At 45.0% G+C, this 20,149-nt stretch overlaps 2 protein-coding genes across 2 annotated transcripts in view; one reads left to right on the top strand and one right to left on the bottom strand.

Moving 5' to 3' along the window:
• The first annotated feature begins 34 nt into the window (after window positions 1-34).
• Window positions 35-1,891, top strand: Syx18 (syntaxin 18). Its single transcript, XM_017143336.3, has 2 exons — window positions 35-1,124; window positions 1,562-1,891. Exons 1-2 carry the CDS (start codon window positions 144-146, stop codon window positions 1,748-1,750), a joined length of 1,170 nt encoding a protein of 389 aa, XP_016998825.2. The 5' UTR covers window positions 35-143; the 3' UTR covers window positions 1,751-1,891.
• Window positions 1,831-20,149, bottom strand: part of mld (molting defective) — a 31,894-nt gene continuing 13,575 nt past the window's right edge. Inside the window, 6 exon segments of the mRNA XM_017143327.3 lie at window positions 1,831-2,754; window positions 4,318-5,049; window positions 5,139-5,204; window positions 5,271-8,298; window positions 8,300-8,371; window positions 8,374-9,174. Coding sequence (XP_016998816.2) covers window positions 2,498-2,754; window positions 4,318-5,049; window positions 5,139-5,204; window positions 5,271-8,298; window positions 8,300-8,371; window positions 8,374-9,174 — 4,956 coding nt within the window. The 3' untranslated portion in view covers window positions 1,831-2,497.

Consider the following 20,149-nt stretch of genomic DNA (forward strand, 5'->3'; position numbering starts at 1 on the left):
GATAGAAATAGCTAGTTTTGCTAGCTAGTTGGCATATTTAAAAACTCACCCCACGGCCACCCTAAACAAACGGTCACTCTGCGCTGAACCGATGATGTGGATTTAAAAGTTAAATAGTTTAAAATTAGGAATAACAAACCACCATGGACATCACCCAGAGCTTCAAGGCCAGCGTGATGACGGTGCGCCTGCAGCGAAAGGCGGAGCTGGCCGGCAAGGCGAAACCTGCTGCGGCCACCACAAAAACCGGACCAACTGGCCCAAAGGATGACTTCGCCCGGGAGGCCAAGGAGGTGTGCAACAAGATCACCGCCCTGCGCAATGTGCTGATCGAAAACCGCACCGCCTACATGCGCATTGGCCAGCACCTCAAGTCCGCCGCCCACATGACCGACGCCCAGCGGGATCTGATCGATCGCGAGTCCGAGAAGTTCGTCACCTTCTACACCACGCACCTGGCCAAGATGCGCAGCGACTGGAAGGGGGCCAAGCGGAAGCCGAAGCCCCAGGAGCGCCAGCATATCGACGCCGTGCTGGACCTGCTGGTCAGCTATCTGCACGGCGTGGAGCAGATCTATCTCGATCAGAAGAAGTACCGGGTGCAGCACGAACTGGAGACCTACAGACTGCTCAAGCTGGCGGCGGACAAGAAGAAGATACCAGTGCGTCCGGCGGGCAGCAGCAGTAGTGGCAAGCTGGACAGAAGCGAAGCCACGGAGGCGTCTCCCCTGGCAAATGGCCAACCCGATGAATCGGCCACCGACAACGACTGGAGCAACGATGGCTGGGGCGAGTGGGATGAGGAGGAGGATGAGGAGATCGATGGGCAGGCGGAGAAGGACACCGCCCAGGTCACCGGCCAACACAAGCCGCGTACGCGCAAGCGGAGCAAACCCAACAGATCGGCTCTCAGCGACTCCTCCGCCAAGGTGGCTCTGGATGAGGAGCTGCAGAAACAGCAGGAGGCCGACGATGACGATCCCCTCAGTGCCGAGGATGTGCAGCTTTTCGAGGCGGAGAACGTGCACATCTTCAACTTCCTGCAGGGCGTCTCCGAGGAGGTGGAGCAGATCGAGAGGAACGTGGTGGACATTGCCCAGCTGCAGGATATTTTTACAGAGAAGGTAAACTAGTTCCCCTCATTAAATTTAAATTTATATATAAATATCTTTATTAGTTCATGTCAACCCAATATGTATATCATTTGTACATTATGTTCTGTTCTTAGGAATTATTAAGACATAAGAAATTGCGCATATATTCGTGTTATTTTACGTTGTTTGATTAGGCTTAGTAGAGAGACTTGATTATGTTTGTAGTGAGAGCTTAGTGTTGTTTATTGTCAAGATGATTTTACATTCAAGTTGTGTGAGCGTGAAACTAATCCTTCAATCAAAAATATTAATTGGTCCACGGTGGTAATCCCTTTGCTGACTCCTACACCCACCTTGATTGCATAACATAAGTCGCCCGCTGATTAGCATGCAATTAATTAGCAACTAGTGCCACCTGGAACCTCGTTTTAATCACCATTAATCCTCTTAAAATCCCCCTTTTTTAGGTCGCCATGCAACAGCACAATATCGACAGGATTGTCAGTGCCGTCGTGGGCACCACGGAAAATGTCAAGGATGCCAACGAGCAAATCCGCCAGGCCACTCAAAGGAACGCTGGTCTGCGGGCGTGGTCGCTGTTCTTCCTGCTGGTCATGTCGTTCTCCCTGCTCTTCTTGGACTGGTACTACGACTAAGCAAGCGAAAACCCCGAAATTCATGTATAACACTCATAAGAAAATCAAAAGCAAACGTGTTTGTTATCGTTGGATCGCACTAAGAGCATAATTTGTTTATTACATAATTTATAAATAAAAGGAAAATATTTGTATAGGCTATTCAACCGCCTCGTTTCATTCCAATGAAAAACTAAAATCGATTTGAGCTGGCTTCCACTTCTCAACTGTTTTAATTATATACCGAAATTTTTACACCTAATTGTTTTAGTCCTGCTTGGTACATTATTTAGATCTAGGTCCTTAGTCGCAATATTTTCATTAAACGCTCTTCAAAAAAATACATCTAACTGGGAACGGAAATCAGCAATTTATATATATATATCTATGGCCTAAAGCTAACCTTTGCGTATTTGTTTCAGTTGGTTTCATTGCATGAATATCTAGATTCTAACTAGCTTACGGTCTAATCATTTTTTAGCCTTAAGATTTGTGTCTGAGGGAGTGTATCCTTGTGGCTTAGTCGCTAGATATATATATATGGTAATTTTAAGTGCAATATTGGATTGCATTCAATGCAGTCTGCTGATTCTGGTCAATTAAGAGTTAAGAGTTATTTATCGTTTGGCTCTCCAATGGGAAGAATGGAAGCTATTTGCCGCAGAACGTGGCAATAGTGTAGGAAGGCGCCGTTATTATTTGGCTAGGCTGCTCGCGCGTTCTTATAACTAAAGCGTTGTAAACTAAAATATAATCCGGCCCCCTGGGTTATGGCGTCGTGGCCATCGTTTCCTGGGCCAGGCTGTTGCCAGCACAGCTCTCCACCGATGGGGTATTGGGGTATTCATCCGGGCTGTTGTACACATGTCCACCGCTGCTCATCGGCGTCAATGGGGTCTCTTCGATGGGCGTGAGCGGATTCTCCAGCTTATCACTGCTCGAGTTGCTATTATTGTTGCTGGGTGACTTTGATGCGGCTTCCTCGTTGCGAAAAACGGTCAGGGGCAAATGGGTCTTCATATGGGCTGGGGAAAATGTAGAAATAAATTAGTAATTATTTTTTAAATGGCTTTATTTCTAAGACAAAGAGTGCATCTTATCGTAGACCATGCTAAAAAAAAAACGCCAGCACCGGACAATTAACAATCTGTTCTCTAGTTTATTTCTATAAACCAGATAGTGCTGCCAACTTTGTAGTTAATTAGTAGATAATATTAGTACGTTATAACAGTAGGCATTACAACATTAAGACAGCTATGATATTGTTAATAATTAATTGGGGATTGAAATATTACTGATGGTTAAAATTAATGGGGCTTGTTATTGTTGCAAACAAGGGTGTCAATAATTCATAGCTTGAGCTCTATTGACACTTTTAAATTCACGTCGACCTCATTTCGTTAACTCTTTAGCAATTCAGTTATTTTGTTTAACCCGAATTAACAAGGTTGGCAACACCATTTATGGACCAGAGACTTTATTACCCCGACAACTCGTGAAACGCTTAAAGGAGCTTGGGCAGAACTTGCATTTGAAAAACATCTCGCTGTGGGTGCGTCGATGCTTGCGCAATTCTTTCAGATACTCGAATGTCCGATCGCAACCGTCGCACTGGTAACCGAGCTCTGGAAAAGACAATTTCGTATCTGCATATTCGAATCGGATGTGTTCTTTTTCAGCAATTGGGATTCCACACATTGTGATCTCGAGCCAACAGACAGATAGCGAAAATAAAACACTTATGGCAAACTAAAGATTTTACTATCTCGCGAAACGAAACAATCAACATGAAACATTGATTGAGAAATTGTTGTTTGGGGTTGAAAGTGCGTTGCGAAACTGAAGGAATGGGGTTAAATATTGCGAATTCCATTGAACTAAACTAAAGACAAGGCAGAAGTAAAGCAATTAATATACAGCTCACAAATGTTTATTCAATGGAATAATAATCGCCAACCTTTTCCCTAGAAATTCCCACGTGTTACGAAACGCACTTCTATTTCTACAGACAAGTGTTCGGGTCATCGGATTAATAACAAAGGGCAGCTAATTGTCAGTGATTAGGAAAGCTCGGCCAGAGCCAGCAAATATCAATGTGCAATTATCAGAGTTCAGCATATCATCGGGTAATTAGCTTTCATACAAGTCGTTTGACCGGGTACACAACTACCAAGCGTTTTGGGCACTCGTTTTTTTTTTTGTATCTTTGCTGCATGCGCAAGTTTATAAACAATTTATTTTAACTTATGGCTAAAAGCATAGTACTCAAGCTGCGTTATTTCATGCCAAGCATTAGGAATACCCATACCATAAATCGATATTGGTATTCTCGAGACGAAAGCGATTCGTTCATGGTTGTCATACCTTTGGAACACACATAACCACGGTTGAATAAACTGTGTACACAATACAACAAATATATGTAACGATAACAATTGATGGAGGATTAGTAAGAGGCTTATAACTCGAGAGCTACGACGACAGAAAGCAACACTAAGACTAAATGAATGGGGATTAGTGGGCACGTTAAATGTTAAACGCTAGGCAACCGAAAAAAACCCTTTAATGGAGTTGCTCACTAAACTTACCACCATGGAACTTTATGTGCGTCTTCAGAGCACTCTCCGTGCCAAACTGCTTGCCGCATTCATCACAGGTATGCGGCTTCGAGAGCAGATGCACCGTGATCTTGTGCAGCGTGAGCTGCGATGGTCGCGGGAATCGCACGCGACAAATGTTGCACTCGTAGGGCCGCCCCTCCACATCGTGCGACTCCATGTGCCGGTGGAGAGCCGTTCGCATGCGGTAGCCACGCTTGCAGACGGTGCACACGAACGGCATCGTCGTCTGCGCTCCGTGGGCCAGCTGATGGTGCTTCTTCAGGGAGATCTCATTGGTGAATCGCTCCTCGCAGTACAGACACTGGTGGCAAGTGCGCAGCTCGCTTAGCTGCATTACCGTGGGCGGAGCAGCCGCCGGCGAGGGAGGCGGAGCTGGCGAGGCGGGCGGAGCCGGTGAGGCTGGCGGCGCATGATCCACCGTCGACGAGGAGGGCGACGATGAGGGCGATGGCGAGGCCACCGGCGTGGCCAAATGGAGGGGACCCTGTGGCCCGACGATCACGCCGCGTTTGCGGAACTGTCGCAACGTCGTCGTGGAATCTGGCTCCGATTGTTCCGGCGAGGGCATTGTTATGTGCTGCGAGTACATCAGGGGCTGCGGCGAGGGAGTTAGCACCGTTGGCGGAGCCTGCAGTTGCTGCTGCTCCAGCTGCTGCTGCTCCTCACTTTGTTCGCTGCCATGACTGTGACCGGAAGTGCCTGCAACGGGTAAGAAGTAAGAGTTTTAGATCGGAACCAATTTAGAGCGTATAAAACGCTTGGCTGCCTGCCAAGTGATTACAACTTACAGTCTTCGCAATCGGGACAGCAGAGAATCTTTCGCGGCGTTGTGGGGCTGGCTTGGATTTCCATTGCTGTGGATAAGATGATGGTTTAATAAGAGATTGTTTTGGTGAAAGTGTAGGGAAAAGAAAACGCACTTGATGGATGGGGCGACTGCGGCTGCATTAACGGTTGTTGCTGCTGCGGTTGCTGCACTTGCAACACATGTTGCTGTTGCTGTTGGTCTTGTTGCTGCTGCTGCGGTTGTAACTGCTGCAGTTGCTGCACTTGTTGCTGCTGCTGCTGCTGCACTTGTTGCTGCTGCTGCTGCTGCTCTTGTTGCAATTGCTGCTGCTGTTGCGCTTGTAGCTGCTGCTGTGGTTGCAGTTGGTGCTGCTGTTGCTGCAACCGCGGCTTGTACGGCCTACCGCGCCTCCTTTCCGTGGTGATCTGCAGCTGGACATCCTCCACTTGCACAGCCCCCGGCGGCGCTGTCTTCAGTTGCATGTGGAATCGCTGGATGTGAATGTCCAAGGCCTTCTGGGCGGGGAACACCTGGGAGCACTGGCCGCACTGGTATTGCTGCACCACGTGGTGGTTGAGGATGTGCTGCGATCGCTTCGTCCGGCCGGCAAAGGCCAGCGGACAGTGCGGACAGTTGAAGGGCGCCACCGCCGGATGCAGATCGATGATGTGCCGACTGTACTCCAGGCTGCTCGAGAATCGCGGTCCGTTCTGGCAGAAGCGGCACTTCAGAGTGAGCGCCCGACCCCTGGGCGTTGTGGCGGGAATGGGGGTCACTTTGGTGGATATCGAAGTGGCTCCCGGCATTCCCAATACTGGATGGCTTTGTACGAGGCGATTTTGTTGCTGTTGCTGTTGTTGTTGCTGCTGCTGTTGTTGCTGTTGCTGATACTGATGCCTTTGAATCTGCTGTCGGATATGCTGACGTTGCGCATTCTGGATGTCGCTGCTGTAGACGTGCATCGGTGGCTGCTGCGGATTGCTGGCCGAGGCCACCGGCTGCTGCTGCTGCTGCTGAATTCCCGGCTTCTGGATCAGTATCATGATCGGTTGCTGCTGCGCCTGCTGATGTTGCTGCTGGGCCAGTAGGATTTGCTGCTGGCGACGTTGCTGCTGCTGATGTTGCTGCTGGTTTACATGCTCTATCATGTAGCTTTCATTGGCGGCTGGCCGCAGCATCGTGTAGGTTTCACCCTGCTGCGGATACAGATCGCTGGCGCTGATGTAGTAGGTTGTGGTCGTGGGTGCAACACTCTCCACCGGGGCACTCTTAATGGCCTCCAGTCCGCCCACCGATGACCACTGGACCTGCTGCTGCTGCTGCTGGGACGACTGATGAGTCTGCGTCTGCCACTGCCTCGTTTCCGATCCGCCCGAGGGCAGCGAGATGACCTGCATCTTGTTGGAGGACTGCTGCACCGTCTGCTGCACAATGTGCTGCTGGTAGATCTGCTCGTAGGTCACCGTCGTCGTCGACGCCTGGGATTGCAGTTGCAGCTGCTGGGGATGCACTTGGGGATGCACCACTTGCCGCTGCACTTGCGGCACAATCTGCAGGGTTTGCGGTTGAATCTGAGGCTCGATTTGCGGTGGGATTTGATGTAGCATCTGAGATTGGTCATGAGATTGTACTTCAGGCTGTTGCAGCTGATTCTCGACTTCAGGTTCTAACTTATATTCAACTTGGGCCTGAACTTGAGGTGATGATATGGGAGATTCATGGGGGGAATGTTCTGCAGACTCATTTGGAGGCTGAATTTCAACTTGTACTGGTAGGCTAGCTTGGACTTCCTGGGTCTCATCCTGCGTCTTTTCGCCTTGCTCCTGACCCGTTTGTGCCGGCTGCAGATCCCTCAAGAACTGCGTTAGCTCCAAATGCAAGTTCTGTCCCTGTTCCGGATTGGCTTCGATGTTCTCGAAGCAGGGAATATCGTTCTGGAAGCCAATCAGCTCGTTGCTAAAGTTGCTATTATCGAAGGGATCGTCGGAGGCACTGGGTTTCGGCTCCGGTTCGGCGGCGGCGGCCACGGGACTCTGCTGCTCGAAGGGATTGGGCGGCGACTGAACGGGCGACTCCTGTTCGGTCATCGGAGCATAATCGGCGGGCGTGAGAAACTCATCGATGTGCGAACAGGTCGGCGTGTACATGTGCTGGTCCTGCATCTCGTTGAGAATGCCATTCAGCGTCGTCTCCACGTCGTTCATCTCCACCTCGAGCTTCTGCTTGGCCTCCAGATCGTTGAGGGGCAGCAGTTCCGAGGGCGTTGGCGACACCGCCGGAGTGGTGGCCTTCAGCTGCTCGATGCCATTCGCGCAGTGCTTGGCGAACTCGGCCATAAAGTCCATGGGCGTGGGTCCGGATCGCACCACAGGCACCTCATCCGTATCCGTTTCATCTGAATTTGTTCCCCCCGTTGGCGTTGCTTCAATTTTATTGGTTCGGAGTGCCACAGCAGAATTGAAGCTACCTGCTGTAGCACTCTGGCAAAAATTCTCATCGTTCTCATTGTTGTTTACGTCGTCGGGATGCAGCAGCTGCCCATCCTTGGGATCGGATTCCTCTGATTCCGGTTCCAAGCAGAGGCGACGCTGTAGGTTCTCGTCGAGAGCCTCCAGCGGTATGCTCACTATGATCTCCGGCTGCTCAACGGATTCCTGTTGCTCCTGCTGCTGCTGCAATCCAGTTTCCAGCAGCTGCTCCACAATTTCCGCTGGCAACTCACTGGTTTCCGTGGACGAGGTCAGCTCCTTGGACTGCACCAGATCAGCTTCGGCTTCAATGACATTTAGAATGGACTCGATATCCTGCTTAATGTGCGGATCATCTGAGGGAAATGTTGTTTTAATCACGCTGGTGGCTTCAAACTGTTCGAGCAGCTCATTGGCCAGCATTTCCGCATCATTTTGATCGGAACATGGAACACTGATGCCGTTGGATTCAGTTATAGGTAGTTCTGGCTTTAATTCATCGGTAACATTTTGTTCTACGATATAGGATGGTATAGGTTCATTTACAGACTCCTTGTTCACAGGACTCTCCTCTATCAAACCATTCGATGTGATTTCCTTCTCCTTTTCAATATTTGAATTACATTCCTCTTGGTTTTCTTTTGGCGCATCGGAAGTGCTGTCGATGGCCTCATCGCAGGACGAGGCACTGTTTCTCCAGCCTAGGTTCCTTAGGGAAGATATCCTCTTGATCAGACTTTCTATTCTCTTCAGTGAGTGGCTCAGCTATACCACCTTTCGCTTCACCGGCTCTCTTTTCACCAGCGATCGCCGCTGTCTTTTGGGTGCAAGGTAGATCGGCGCATTCCTCGGACGCCGACCCCTTCGGGGCAATAAATCACTGGCTGGCGAGGAGGAAGGCGTTGCCTTGGGGGACTTCACCTGGCTGCTAATTGCCACCGCTTTGGGTGCGGAGTTCGAGGTAGAGGAGGGATGGCTGTCGCTCTCGAAGCCACAACATGGACCTACAGACAAATCGCTGGTGTGTTCACTGCTACTCGTGCTGCTGCGCTGGCGACTGGGCGATGAGAGCAACTCCGGGGAGCAACTGGAGGACCAGGTCTCCGAAAGCTGCTTGCGGGCCGCCTTCGTCTTCCAGGGCATGCTGCTCACATCGATGGAGGGACGCTCCATTTCACAGCCGATGGAGTAGGTGCGATACTTGCGCAGACGAAGGGGTACGGAACCGGGCTGGGATGGTGGCGGCAGATCCTCCGCTTCTTCTTCAGTTCGCACCTGTTTCGCCTGGGCTGCTGCCGATTCTCCGGAATCCGATTCCGATACCATACGGCGCTTCCTCACTGGCGTCCTGCTGGATGCGAATGTCGAGCCCTCGCTATCCTGACTCTTCTTTTGCACTTTTTGCTGACGCTTCGCTTGTCTGGCCGTCTGGCGGTCGGATATCTCCTGGGCAAAGTCCTGCAGGCGCTGCTGCATCCGTACACATTTCCGCCGGAACTTGGCCACCATCAAAAACTGGGCCATGCACTGCCGGCAGATTTCTTGCGGCAGTCCATCGTCGCGATTTATCTGGAAGCGAAAGAGAGAGAGGGCAAAAATAAATATTCGATTCGTGGAATAAATCATTGTTGGCATTTAAATTGTCATTTTGGGTGCTGAATGATTTGCAGCCTTTGGCTTTCTCTAGCACGAATAAAAAAAAAGAGCCAGGGCTTACATATGGAGCGGTGAATTTATCGCATTTAGTAAATCAATGAAAGCCTAGTCAATCCAGAGTATTATACAAATGTATGCTTAAGTTTGTCAGGCAAACTTTGTAATACCTTTCAGCAATGAAATCGAAACCATGATTTCCAAATAGCAAACTCTATTTATAGAATCATTATCCACCCTTTTTATTAGCCCCGTGTGACATTAATTTTGCCATACCTGTGCCAGCAGCATATTATCATATAGATTATTAAGCGAGAGCTGCATATAAAGCTGCTACTTAACAATTGCCTCAACATAAACATTGTTTTACCCGACGAGTGAGTGAGACTAGATAATAAAATTGTTAATCCAACCGATTTCCTGCCCAAAACACGCCCTTCTTTCACTTTGTCGTTTGCGCTTGTGCTGACCAAATTATGAATTAATTAACTGACATTGAACGTTGAAAAGGCAAAGTCGAAAATCTTTCGCTTCGAAGTTCGAACGGAACGGCAGGCCAAAGCCAGGCAAGTTTATTAATGATTTATGGGCAGCTGGTCGGTCGTTAGTTCGAAATCCCCCAAACTGCACAGGTGGCGAGAAGGCGGATCGGATCGAAACGGTTTTGTTTTGGATTGGATTGGATTGGATCGGAACGGAACGGGGCATTCGAGTGGCAAAATTCCACCACACAGGCACCTTCGTTTTCGTTTTCTGCGGCGATTTGGAGCAAATAATTTGCTTTTGTTTTCCAACTGAGTGATTTCATTAAAGACGGAGGCAGGCGGGCATTCAACAAATCATAATGCCAACAAGGCACACAGCAAGTGCATATACATATATCTGGCCAGAAAAGAGCGCATTAATTAAGATTTCCTAATCCTAGTGGATCTTTTTTTGGTTTTTCAATTTCAATACGGCCTTCCCAGGTGATGAAATAGTATAGCCGCCGCCACACGCGACTGCAGTAATTTAAATACAATTGCTCAAGTACAAAATAAATTAAAGTGCAGGAGTGGCAGAAATCAATTAACAAGTTCAAGATCTTGAGGGGCAAAAACTCCAGTTACTTAATGTGAAAGGAAGGGGAAAAAAACGAAGAATGCTGATACAATTCCGAACATACGTTACCCAGGAGCGACAAAGAGCTACAGAGCTAGCTGGGTAATGAAAGCAACAGCAACAGCAAAAAAAACAACTGACAACGTGATTTGTTTCGAGATATGTGTGCTTAGGTTATGGTAATGGCAATACAGTTCCCAAAATGACATAAAACCGTACAAGAGACCGGTCACAATTTATGCAGAGCTCGGCGAAAAAGAGTCCAGAGAGCGGGGTCGGGTCGGAAATTTGAACGATTTCGAATGCAGATGCCGCCAACAATGCATAACCGATGTGCGGGGTGGTGGCAAAGTGGTATAACTGGCCAAAAACCCAGAAAAAACCCAAAAAATAAAAGAAGACCAAAACCAAAAACCTCGAAATAAAAAAAGAAACGAAAAAAGCGAGCAGCAGCAGTCGTCTGGCTATCTGGGCAAAAAGAAGAACCGACGACATACGCAACGCAACGCAACGGACCGCCGTCAAGTGTAAATGACAATCCAAGTAAATGCCGTCCGGCTGGATCGGGCGGATATATAGATAAATGTGCATGTGTGACCGAGTGGACCGGCGCATAAAATCGACGCAAATGCGTTGGGTACACTGAAATAAATACATAAATTGAGTCTGCTTTGTACATATGTAAGTAATAAAAAAATTGAGTGTAAAGCGGAACGCGGAAAGCTTCTCCACGAGTTCCCATAAATAAATAAACAAACGCACCTGAATTCATCCAAAAAACAAGAGAGAACGCTATAGTCGGGTTGGTGTCCCGACTATCTAATACCCGTCACTCAGCTAAAGGGAGTGCGAACGCTGTGTCGGGTTGGTGTCCCGACTAATAATCGTAACTCAGCTAAAGGGAGTGCGAGGGAGATAGATATAGAAATTTTGATTGCGTTTAACTTTTTAATGAATGGTCCGATTTAAAAAATGTCTTCTACATTTCGATAGGTATAAACATACACAACAAAATTGCATTTATACTTATCGGAAATCTTTAAGGATGTGGGCGCAGGACCCATTTTAAAATCGTTAGTGGGCGATTGTGGGCGTTAGAGGGGGCGTGGCGCTCGGCTAAAATAAACTTGCGCTGCGTAGGAAGCCAAAGAATATGTGTGGGAAATCTCAACCTTCTAGCTTTTGTAGTTTCCGAGATCTCAGCGTTCATACAGACAGACAGACGGACAGACAGACGGACAGACGGACAGACGGACAGACGGACAGACGGACAGACGGACAGACGGACATGGCTAGATCGACTCGGCTAGTGACCCTGATCAAGAATATATATACTTTATGGGGTCGGAAACGCTTCCTTCTAGCTGTTACATACTTTTGCACGAATCTAGTATACCCTTTTACTCTACGAGTAACGGGTATAAAAACTCCCGATTCCATTTGCTAACGATGTGGCAATAAGATTTGTACACACATTACAATAAACTTTATTATCGCCCATCAGGCAAGCAGATACAACTGATATTTATCACACCACAAAGAGTTCAATAAAAATCCAAAATGGTTGACAGAAATAAATATTATCCAAAAGATAATAATAATAACATGCATGTCATCGAACTACATCTGAGATTCCAAAGAATTTTAATAGTATCTTCGTGAAATTGATGTTTATACGTAAAACATTTTAATTTGCGGTACATCACACAGATGGTTCTCCGTAAAAAAAAAAAGGAAAAAAAAGGCTGACAAATATTGTTCGAAGCTTAAGAAAAAAATGTACAATATGCCGTCGGCAGTTTTTTTCGCAGTTGACTGTTTATACGCTAGACCGGGCATGACACAAATAATAAAAATATAATATGGTTATTTAAATGTTCGTACATCTCTTAGATCGAATAAACGAATAAAAAGCGGGAGGTTGAGAAAGCAACACGCTGATGGGTGAGACTATCACAAGTATGAATTGTAAATTCCATGGGTGGAGCTCCGAGCCCAATAAATAACAATCAAAGGTGGTATGGAATCAAGGCTTAAAAATGTTTTCAGTGATTCATAATGGCGCTCGCTGGCGCTGGATGAAAAGCAAATAGCGGTAAAATGCACACGGCAAAATATGTCGAAATTCGTCGAAATAAAAAGTTTTCAAGACACATGTTCATATTTAAGGCCTGAAAGCCCTCTTTATATGCATTGTCAGCATTGATTGACAGTTAATTATTGTCTTCCATAATCGTTTTCTAAAGGCGACACAAATTGTTTTCTTAAGTCAAACAAAAATTTAAGTGCTTTTGTGCGCGACTATGTAGCTCTGTAATTTATTAGTTTCGAATAAGTATCAAAGGGTGACATAAATGCAAACATAATCCCACACTCCATTCCGTATGTTATACTCGTAAAGTTCTTTCCAGCGACCAAACTACGAACATATCTCTCTGTTCTATTATTTGTCTTGCGAAACTGCAGTAATCCAAAGTGGACAAATAACCCAGAAAAGCCACACAATTGAAAGATTAGTTCAAGATAAACGTCGTTCCAGCTAGAGAGCAATAATGATTCCGATTCCGATTCCGAGCCATGGCAATCCGGTGGCCCCGAGGTTCGATTTGTCTTGGCCTCTGACGTTCAGTTCGCTTTGTTTCATCCGTGTTCGTTTCCCTCTCACTCGTTTTGGCACAGACAATTGTGTTGGAATTGTTTGTTGCCCTTTCTCTTCCTAGTTTCTCCAGGCCCGGAGAAAGGGCGGTGGATCGGGGGATTAGACAAAAGAAACCGTCAAACACGCCATGGAAATTGAGTTAATTTGCACTCAATGTGCAAGCGAATTACTGGTAAGAAAACCGAAATGCCAAAAGAAATACAAATTAAAACAACAGGCGGGAAAACAAGATGGAAAACGGGCAGTACTAAACAATCGAAGCCACTTAAAAATTTTCTCCGATATTTTTTCTCATTTATAATTGACAGAAATATATAATTTTGGAAACGTGACACTAATCTCACTTGAAAAACATAATTTTTAGAAAGGAGTTCAAGGAAACTATCTTAAAATCTAGGTAATAACCAAGGAAATCCAAAGGTGTTTAATTTTGTTTTCAATTTTAACTTAAACGAAAAATGCAATTGAAAATCATTTATATCATCATATTTTGTGTAATATTATTCAATATTTGCAACAGGTTTGACGTACACGGAAAGAACCTTTAAAAATGCAAAGTGAATTTTAATTGTTTCGCCTTTGGGTGCACACTGTACAGAACGGATATTGATATTTTCAGAGTCATTAAAACTTGTTTGTATGCAGATAAAATATCATTGTTATGATTTTTTCATAAACAACCGACAATGAGATTTTCTGAGCCATTAAAACGGTATTTTTTATAGAAATTAAATATCATCAGATAGTGTAACAAAATCGCAATAATCGAAACGGCAATTTAGCGGCAACCCAATATGGTTGCAGCAGCGGGATTGCTGCACTGAATTGATGACGCCGCCGGATGGACGATGGCCGGCGGACGGTGGACTCTGGGTGTAGTGGAAAAAAAAAAACGAGAAATTTAATAACCGTAAACTGTTGCAAGAAAGTCGGAGTCATAAATATAGTCGAAACGGTTGGCTGAGGGGAAAATTGAGTGTGAGAGAGATAATAAATCGCCGCGATGCAAACAAAAATTTACATTTTTGATGATGATAATTCTTGGTGCCGGGACGGGACGGAACGGGAGTGAAGTAGAAGAAACACCCTCGCAAAAAGTGCTGCAAATTAAAATCCAAATCCAAAAGTCAACAGGGCGAACGCTTCTTCCACCCAAGAAGCCAGCCACTCAATGTTTAACTAATTAAGAGATGAGCCCCGGTTTGGGGTGTGATGTAAATCCTGTTCTACATGGCGTAAGGAAGTGGGGTGATTCTGGTGCTGGGGATGGTGGCACTCTTAATCCCGAACAGCTTCCGACTCTAATGTAGCCATAAAAAGCCACAGCAGCTGACATCAGACAACCAGCGATTGTAATCAAAGCCTGCACTCGGAATAATAATTTTCTAAAGTTTAAGAAAATTCACATGTATTTTCTAAATTATAAGAAAATTGCTCTATTATAAATTCTTAGAAAATATCAATGAATTTTCTAAATTTTTTTGGAAAATTACTATGTAGTTATTCTGCTTTACCTCAAAATCAAAATCAAATAAAGGAAATGACCCATAATAACAAGAGGAAAAATGCATTAAAAATCAGGAAGTTGATTGTCAATCGAAGACCAATCATTTTGTAAATTGATAGCCTGCGGATAAATGGCCTGTAATAATCAAACATTGGGATAGCTAACGAGGTTCGGGTTCCATTTATTTTCTTGGCTAAGCCCAATTTCGCAACATTTAGTTAGGGATATCGTTAGCATTAAAAGAAAGGAAAAGAAACAAAATCTACCACGGCACATGGCAGTTTAACGACACGACAAATTGAGAAACCAACCCCCAGTAATTTTGTTTTCTTTTCAATTATATGGTGTTTACTTTAAGAAAACTACCCGTAAGCGCGAGCTTGGCGTATGTGAGCTTACCATTGTGCAATTTAAAAGTAATCGTTGGATTTCGAAAGCTGTAAGCTAGCTATACAGTTCTTAATGCAATCTGGAATTTTAATGTGTTTTTCAAGAACCCAAAGTGCATATTTTTCTGCGTGTGAAAAGAGCGAGAGAGAGACCACAAGTCAGCCAGGACGGATACTTAATAAATCATACGCCCCATGGCGGCGGAAACAACAGAATTAGACAGCCCCCAACAAGCAGGGGCGGCGGGTGAGAAAAACCAGGGGGCGTTTTGGGCGGTAAATGGTTAGCCTTTTTTCGCCAGCCAACTCGGACCGGGGATTCCCCCCGGATGCTGCGGGGGATGAGGGATGAGTAGTGGAAAGTGCTGCTGATGCTGCTGCTGCCGCCACTTCGCACTTAAATCAACCCACTTGTAGAACTCTACCACTCGAGTTGGCATTTCACCATTTGGCTTAATTGCAGCGGACACAATGTACAGAAAAATTAAACAGCATAACAAGCCGCAACAGAAACAAAAACCAGAAAAAAGGATGCCTAGCGCGAAAAGCTCTCTTTTACACACTCTGTATAAATCAGCTAGTACGTATATATACAATGGTGCACATGTGCTAATAGGCGGAGCAACAAAAGCCACAAAAGTGGGCAGGGGGCGGTTAGGAAACCCGATACAAACCAGGCCACCAACGGGATTCCGACATGGGCGGTGGGTAAGTGGGGGGTACGACCGGCCGAGCACACTGGAAAACCAGACGACGACGACGTAAAGAATGACCGGCATATCGATTAAGTGAGGCCCCGAAAAACCGAAACAGAAACAGAAAATCGAAGCAATGGACACCCAAGTGATCTATTTTAAACGTGGAAATCGAACTTGCCAGGGGCAAAATATTCCGACTGCTTCTGTTTGTATTTCCATTTAATTCAATCATGCCTTATATGTGTTATCGTCGACCCTGAACTAAATCTGAACAGATTTATAGCCGAAATTCGTTTAGCACACAAAACAAAATAATGCCGTACATCTTAATTACCCACACTGAACTAGATCTAGAAAACTCGGAGAGGAAAAAAAAAAACACAGTCTTTCTGAAGACGTAAACAAGCATTCTGGGAAAAGATTCTCGCAAAACAGCAAACAATGAATAAAGTTCCTTTGTATATACAAAAGATGGCAGTGAAGAAGTATCCATTATGCGGGTAAATTCTCTACTTGGCAATTTTCGTTCTAAACTGTTTAGGGGCCCAGAAAAACATTTTGAATTTCAGAGAGGAGAAAAGCAAACGATTTGTTTTCGAAACTTTCAGATGGCGGGTTCCTTAGATATTCCGACGCTATATTTCACCATTCCCTCTATAAGACAGTGGGAGTAGGGGGGCTTAGCTTAGGTTTATCTTATTTCGCACAGCCGGAGGCTCCGTTGTCTCAGTTGCGACACTTCCTCGGCGGAGATCAGCAATTCATATGAGCCAGCCTCTGATTTTTTTGCTTTGTTTCCAAGCCAAAGGTCAGGCTCTTTTCATTTTCATTTTCCCCAGATACTCCGAGCCTATCGCCTATAAACTGGATGTGTGAATAGAAAATTCAACGGAAACTGCGATCCATACAATACTCACTCTTCTTTTTAATCACAGCTCTTGGGAGATGGATATACTTTCTTCTCAAAATGTCGTTGTTATTTCAGGCTTGCGTTTCATATCTTTATTTATTTTCACATTACTTGTTTATTTTACGCTTCTTTAACTTTGTGGCAAGAGTTGAATACGATTTCTTTGCTTGTTTACTTGTTTAAATTTTTTCCCTGCCTGGCGCTCACTTGCCAACTGTTTTTTTAGCTAGCGCTCGGTTTGCATATTTTATAGGTTTGCTTGAACTCCGCGGTGCAGACTTGAATTTTAAAGGATTTATAACAAAACAAATTTCTGTTCAGCTATCACCATTTTTCATTGCTGCTTGCACATTTGAAATAAGTCGCATTAAGCGAGATATTTATTTTATATTTTTTGCCAATTTTGCAAAACAAAATGTTGGCGGTGTAATCAAAGGCAAGCAGTTCTCATTGATGTTTTCACTTTTTTTTTAAATAATTAGTCACTTGGATATATTTAGGTTTTTGATAAATATTTTCTCAGTTTCATTGGTCTTGGGAGGAAATATCTTTTCTTTCTCCCTTATAGAAGGCAATTCTTCTCCTCACTAGATTTGTTGAATTCTTCGCCTTTGAATTGCAAAATATGTTTCACTTTTTTTCCGTTTGGCGACACATTTTAATTACAAAAACCCAGACAAACAGATCTCCCCGGTGTTTTATTTATAACTTTTCGTCGTCTATCCTTCCTTCTTCTCGTTTCGATTCTTCGGCCCCGTAGAATCAATGATTTTTGGGTCGAGAATTCTTCTAGTTTTCAGAGCTTTTCAAATTCGCATCCGTGCGTGCGGATCCGTTTTGACCTGACCGGAACGAAACGTAAAGAGATACTGAATGAAGAAGGAAGCTCCGGTTTTTGGCGTTGGCAAACCAAACCTTTCTAACTAATTTGATTGGAATATGCGCACAGGAGGGCGGACGGCATCTGGTGGTGAATCTAGCGAATCTGCAGCTCCTGCTGGTGGTCCGTTGGTCCGCCGGACCCGGTGGTATGTCAGTGGGGGATTAGCATCCCCGCAGATCCCCTCCATCTCCGGTATCCCCTTTGCCACCGGGACGTCGGTTTGAGTTGCTGCTCTGCTTTGGTTGGCTGATTGTTTCTGGCTGCCCGTCGACGTACTTGTTGTTTCGGTGGCTGCAAAATGTCAAAAGCGGTGAAAATGAAGCCCTCCGCTTATGATGTTCGCCTCCTGGCCGCCGGTGCAGCGTTGTTGTGCCGCAAGTCGAGTCCTTTTGGCCACCCCTGGCATTAATTTTTCATTGGCGTGTGTCCGGGGCAGACGGCACGGGCCATCGGATCTGGATTGGGATCGACCAGAAGGGGGGAGATAAATCCATAAAACAATTTGAGAAATTAAACAATCAAAAGGCGTTAAGTGTTGCTGACTTTTGCTCGAGGGTTGATTACTCCCCCGTGTTCGTCGTGTTCGCTTTTGTTTTTCTTGATGCTGCTGATTACCGTGATGCGGATGTTTAAGGCCGGTTTTATTGCGACCAGCTGGTTCTTCTGGCCGTATTTGCGTAGTTGATTAACCCGGGCAGCGGGCACTGGCAACATGGATGGGCCTGGTCGACAAAAACAAGCACTCCGGGCGTTGTCACACATCATAGCGGTGGTTTTATGTGTTTATGTGCCTCCAACGACCAACGACCACCGACCTCCAACCACTGCCACTGCCACTTAAATATGTGCTTTTTTTGCCGGGCGTGAAGAGCATTTTATAAGCTTTTATAATGCACTTGAGTGGTCCAGTGAGTCCAGTGTAGTCCAGTCCAGCGCTACTAGATTGCCGGCATTACTAGCATTCCTTGGGAACTACTGTTTTTTTGGTATGAAAAAAAGAAGAAATTTGCATACGAGCGGGTAAGACCAAAGGCATTTAAATTCCTTTAACGGTGGTCACAACATGCTGGTTCAGGTACAACACTAACATCTTGTCAGCATGTCTAGCAAGGAAACCGAAACAATACATCGTTTGAAAAGAAACTATACTATAAACAAAAATATCTGCAAAATCAAACAACAGAAATAAATTTTAGAGAAGATGCAGTCCACGCTGAAACAAAAACCTTCAAAAACCACTCACTAAAGTGCAAAAACCTGATTATAAGAGATAATGGCACAATATGCAAATATGCATGACATTCTTATAGAAATCCATAAGTTAGCTGACTTGGATTTTTTTAAAGTCATTTTTCTTAGCCGAAACAAAAAGGAAATATATATTAAAATGTTTATCAACAAGGTCTTTTGAAAAATAAAAATAAAATAAACATTCTTCTGGCACACTCTCATATCGCAATCTTTTCTTGGAATGGTTTTCAAATTGATTCTTTTTTATTTTCTCTCTTTTGCCCCATATCAATCTTTTTCCTTTTTTAATTATGGCTCTCTCGACACGTATATCACTTTTGATTGTTTATTTATAAAAGTTTTTGTTTGGCCTGACGGTCGTGCTCAGTTGCGAGAGAATCTCTCTGCTTATGTGGCCTTTCCACCGGCACTTTTTCTAATTTTAATGTGAAATTGGCCGGGCGCCCAAATTAATTAAGCAAATAAACAAGCGCAGACAGACATAAAAAAGGCGCAAGAAATGTGCACACGCACTCCCCCGAGCTGCGGCGTTACTCATTAGGTTGGGGATTTTCTGAAAAAGCCATAAAGAGAAATTGCAAAATGGCAGGATAACGGATAACAGCTAACGGCTAACGGGGATGCACACACATTATCCATCCGCCCACTCTTGCGGTCTGTCACCTGCAATTTGTGTCGCTTTCTAGGGGCTTAACATTTTCGCAAGGGACATAGCCGCATATGACAGCGGGGATTTGGCATTGTGAAAGTATATGGCTACTAAAAGCAAAGCTTCTGCTGCTGCCAGCCACCGGGAAAGTGGAGAGTGCATGAAACTACCCCGAGAACTGTAGAATATTAAGTTAATTCGAGCGGAAGAGGAGTGTTGGCGAAGATGTTATAATGTATAAACACAACCCAACCGAGTAAATCCCTAATTTCGTTTTCAAATTCCTTCGCAGCAGCGCCAAAACCATTAAATTTGATTGTGGAAAAGTTTGTTTTGTTTCGGCCATTCGAGGCAGAAATGCGATAATGAATGGTACGAACATATTTAAATACGAATGGGTGATGGGTGTTGGTTCCGAGTTTGTCACTGTAAGTTAGCTAGAGCTAGCTAAGCTTATTCGGTTAGTCTTATGCTCTTATATCATTAAAATTTCAAAAGGGATATTTACATTTTCAGTGTGGGCTGAAAGTTTTCTACATAAAGTTAACTCTTTGACTTTCACCGAGATGATGATGGAATTGTATAGAACTGCCTGAATGGGTGGCTTTGGCTTTGGCTTTGACAACTTTAATCCTCTTTCTAATGAGACGACTTAGGAACGACTTGGCTCATTTTCAAATTATCAATGGTCTACTAAAAACAACACTTTTACCCCTATTTACCCAATGTATCGCGATGCAAAACTGTCGTACATGCAACATTTAGCACCATAATTTAAAAAAACCAACAATTAACTTGTTAAGTACATTAAAAGTCATTCGAACCGATTGTTTTGGCTAATTTT

This window comes from Drosophila takahashii, chromosome 3R (genome assembly GCF_030179915.1).
Source record: "Drosophila takahashii strain IR98-3 E-12201 chromosome 3R, DtakHiC1v2, whole genome shotgun sequence".
NCBI classification, from domain to species: domain Eukaryota; kingdom Metazoa; phylum Arthropoda; class Insecta; order Diptera; family Drosophilidae; genus Drosophila; species Drosophila takahashii.

Coding starts and splice junctions, on each gene's coding strand:
- Syx18 (XM_017143336.3), top strand. CDS start 144: ATGGACATCACCCAGAGCTTCAAGGCCAGCGTGATGACGGTGCGCCTG. Junction 1,125..1,561: donor AGGATATTTTTACAGAGAAG/GTAAACTAGTTC, acceptor CCCCTTTTTTAG/GTCGCCATGCAACAGCACAA.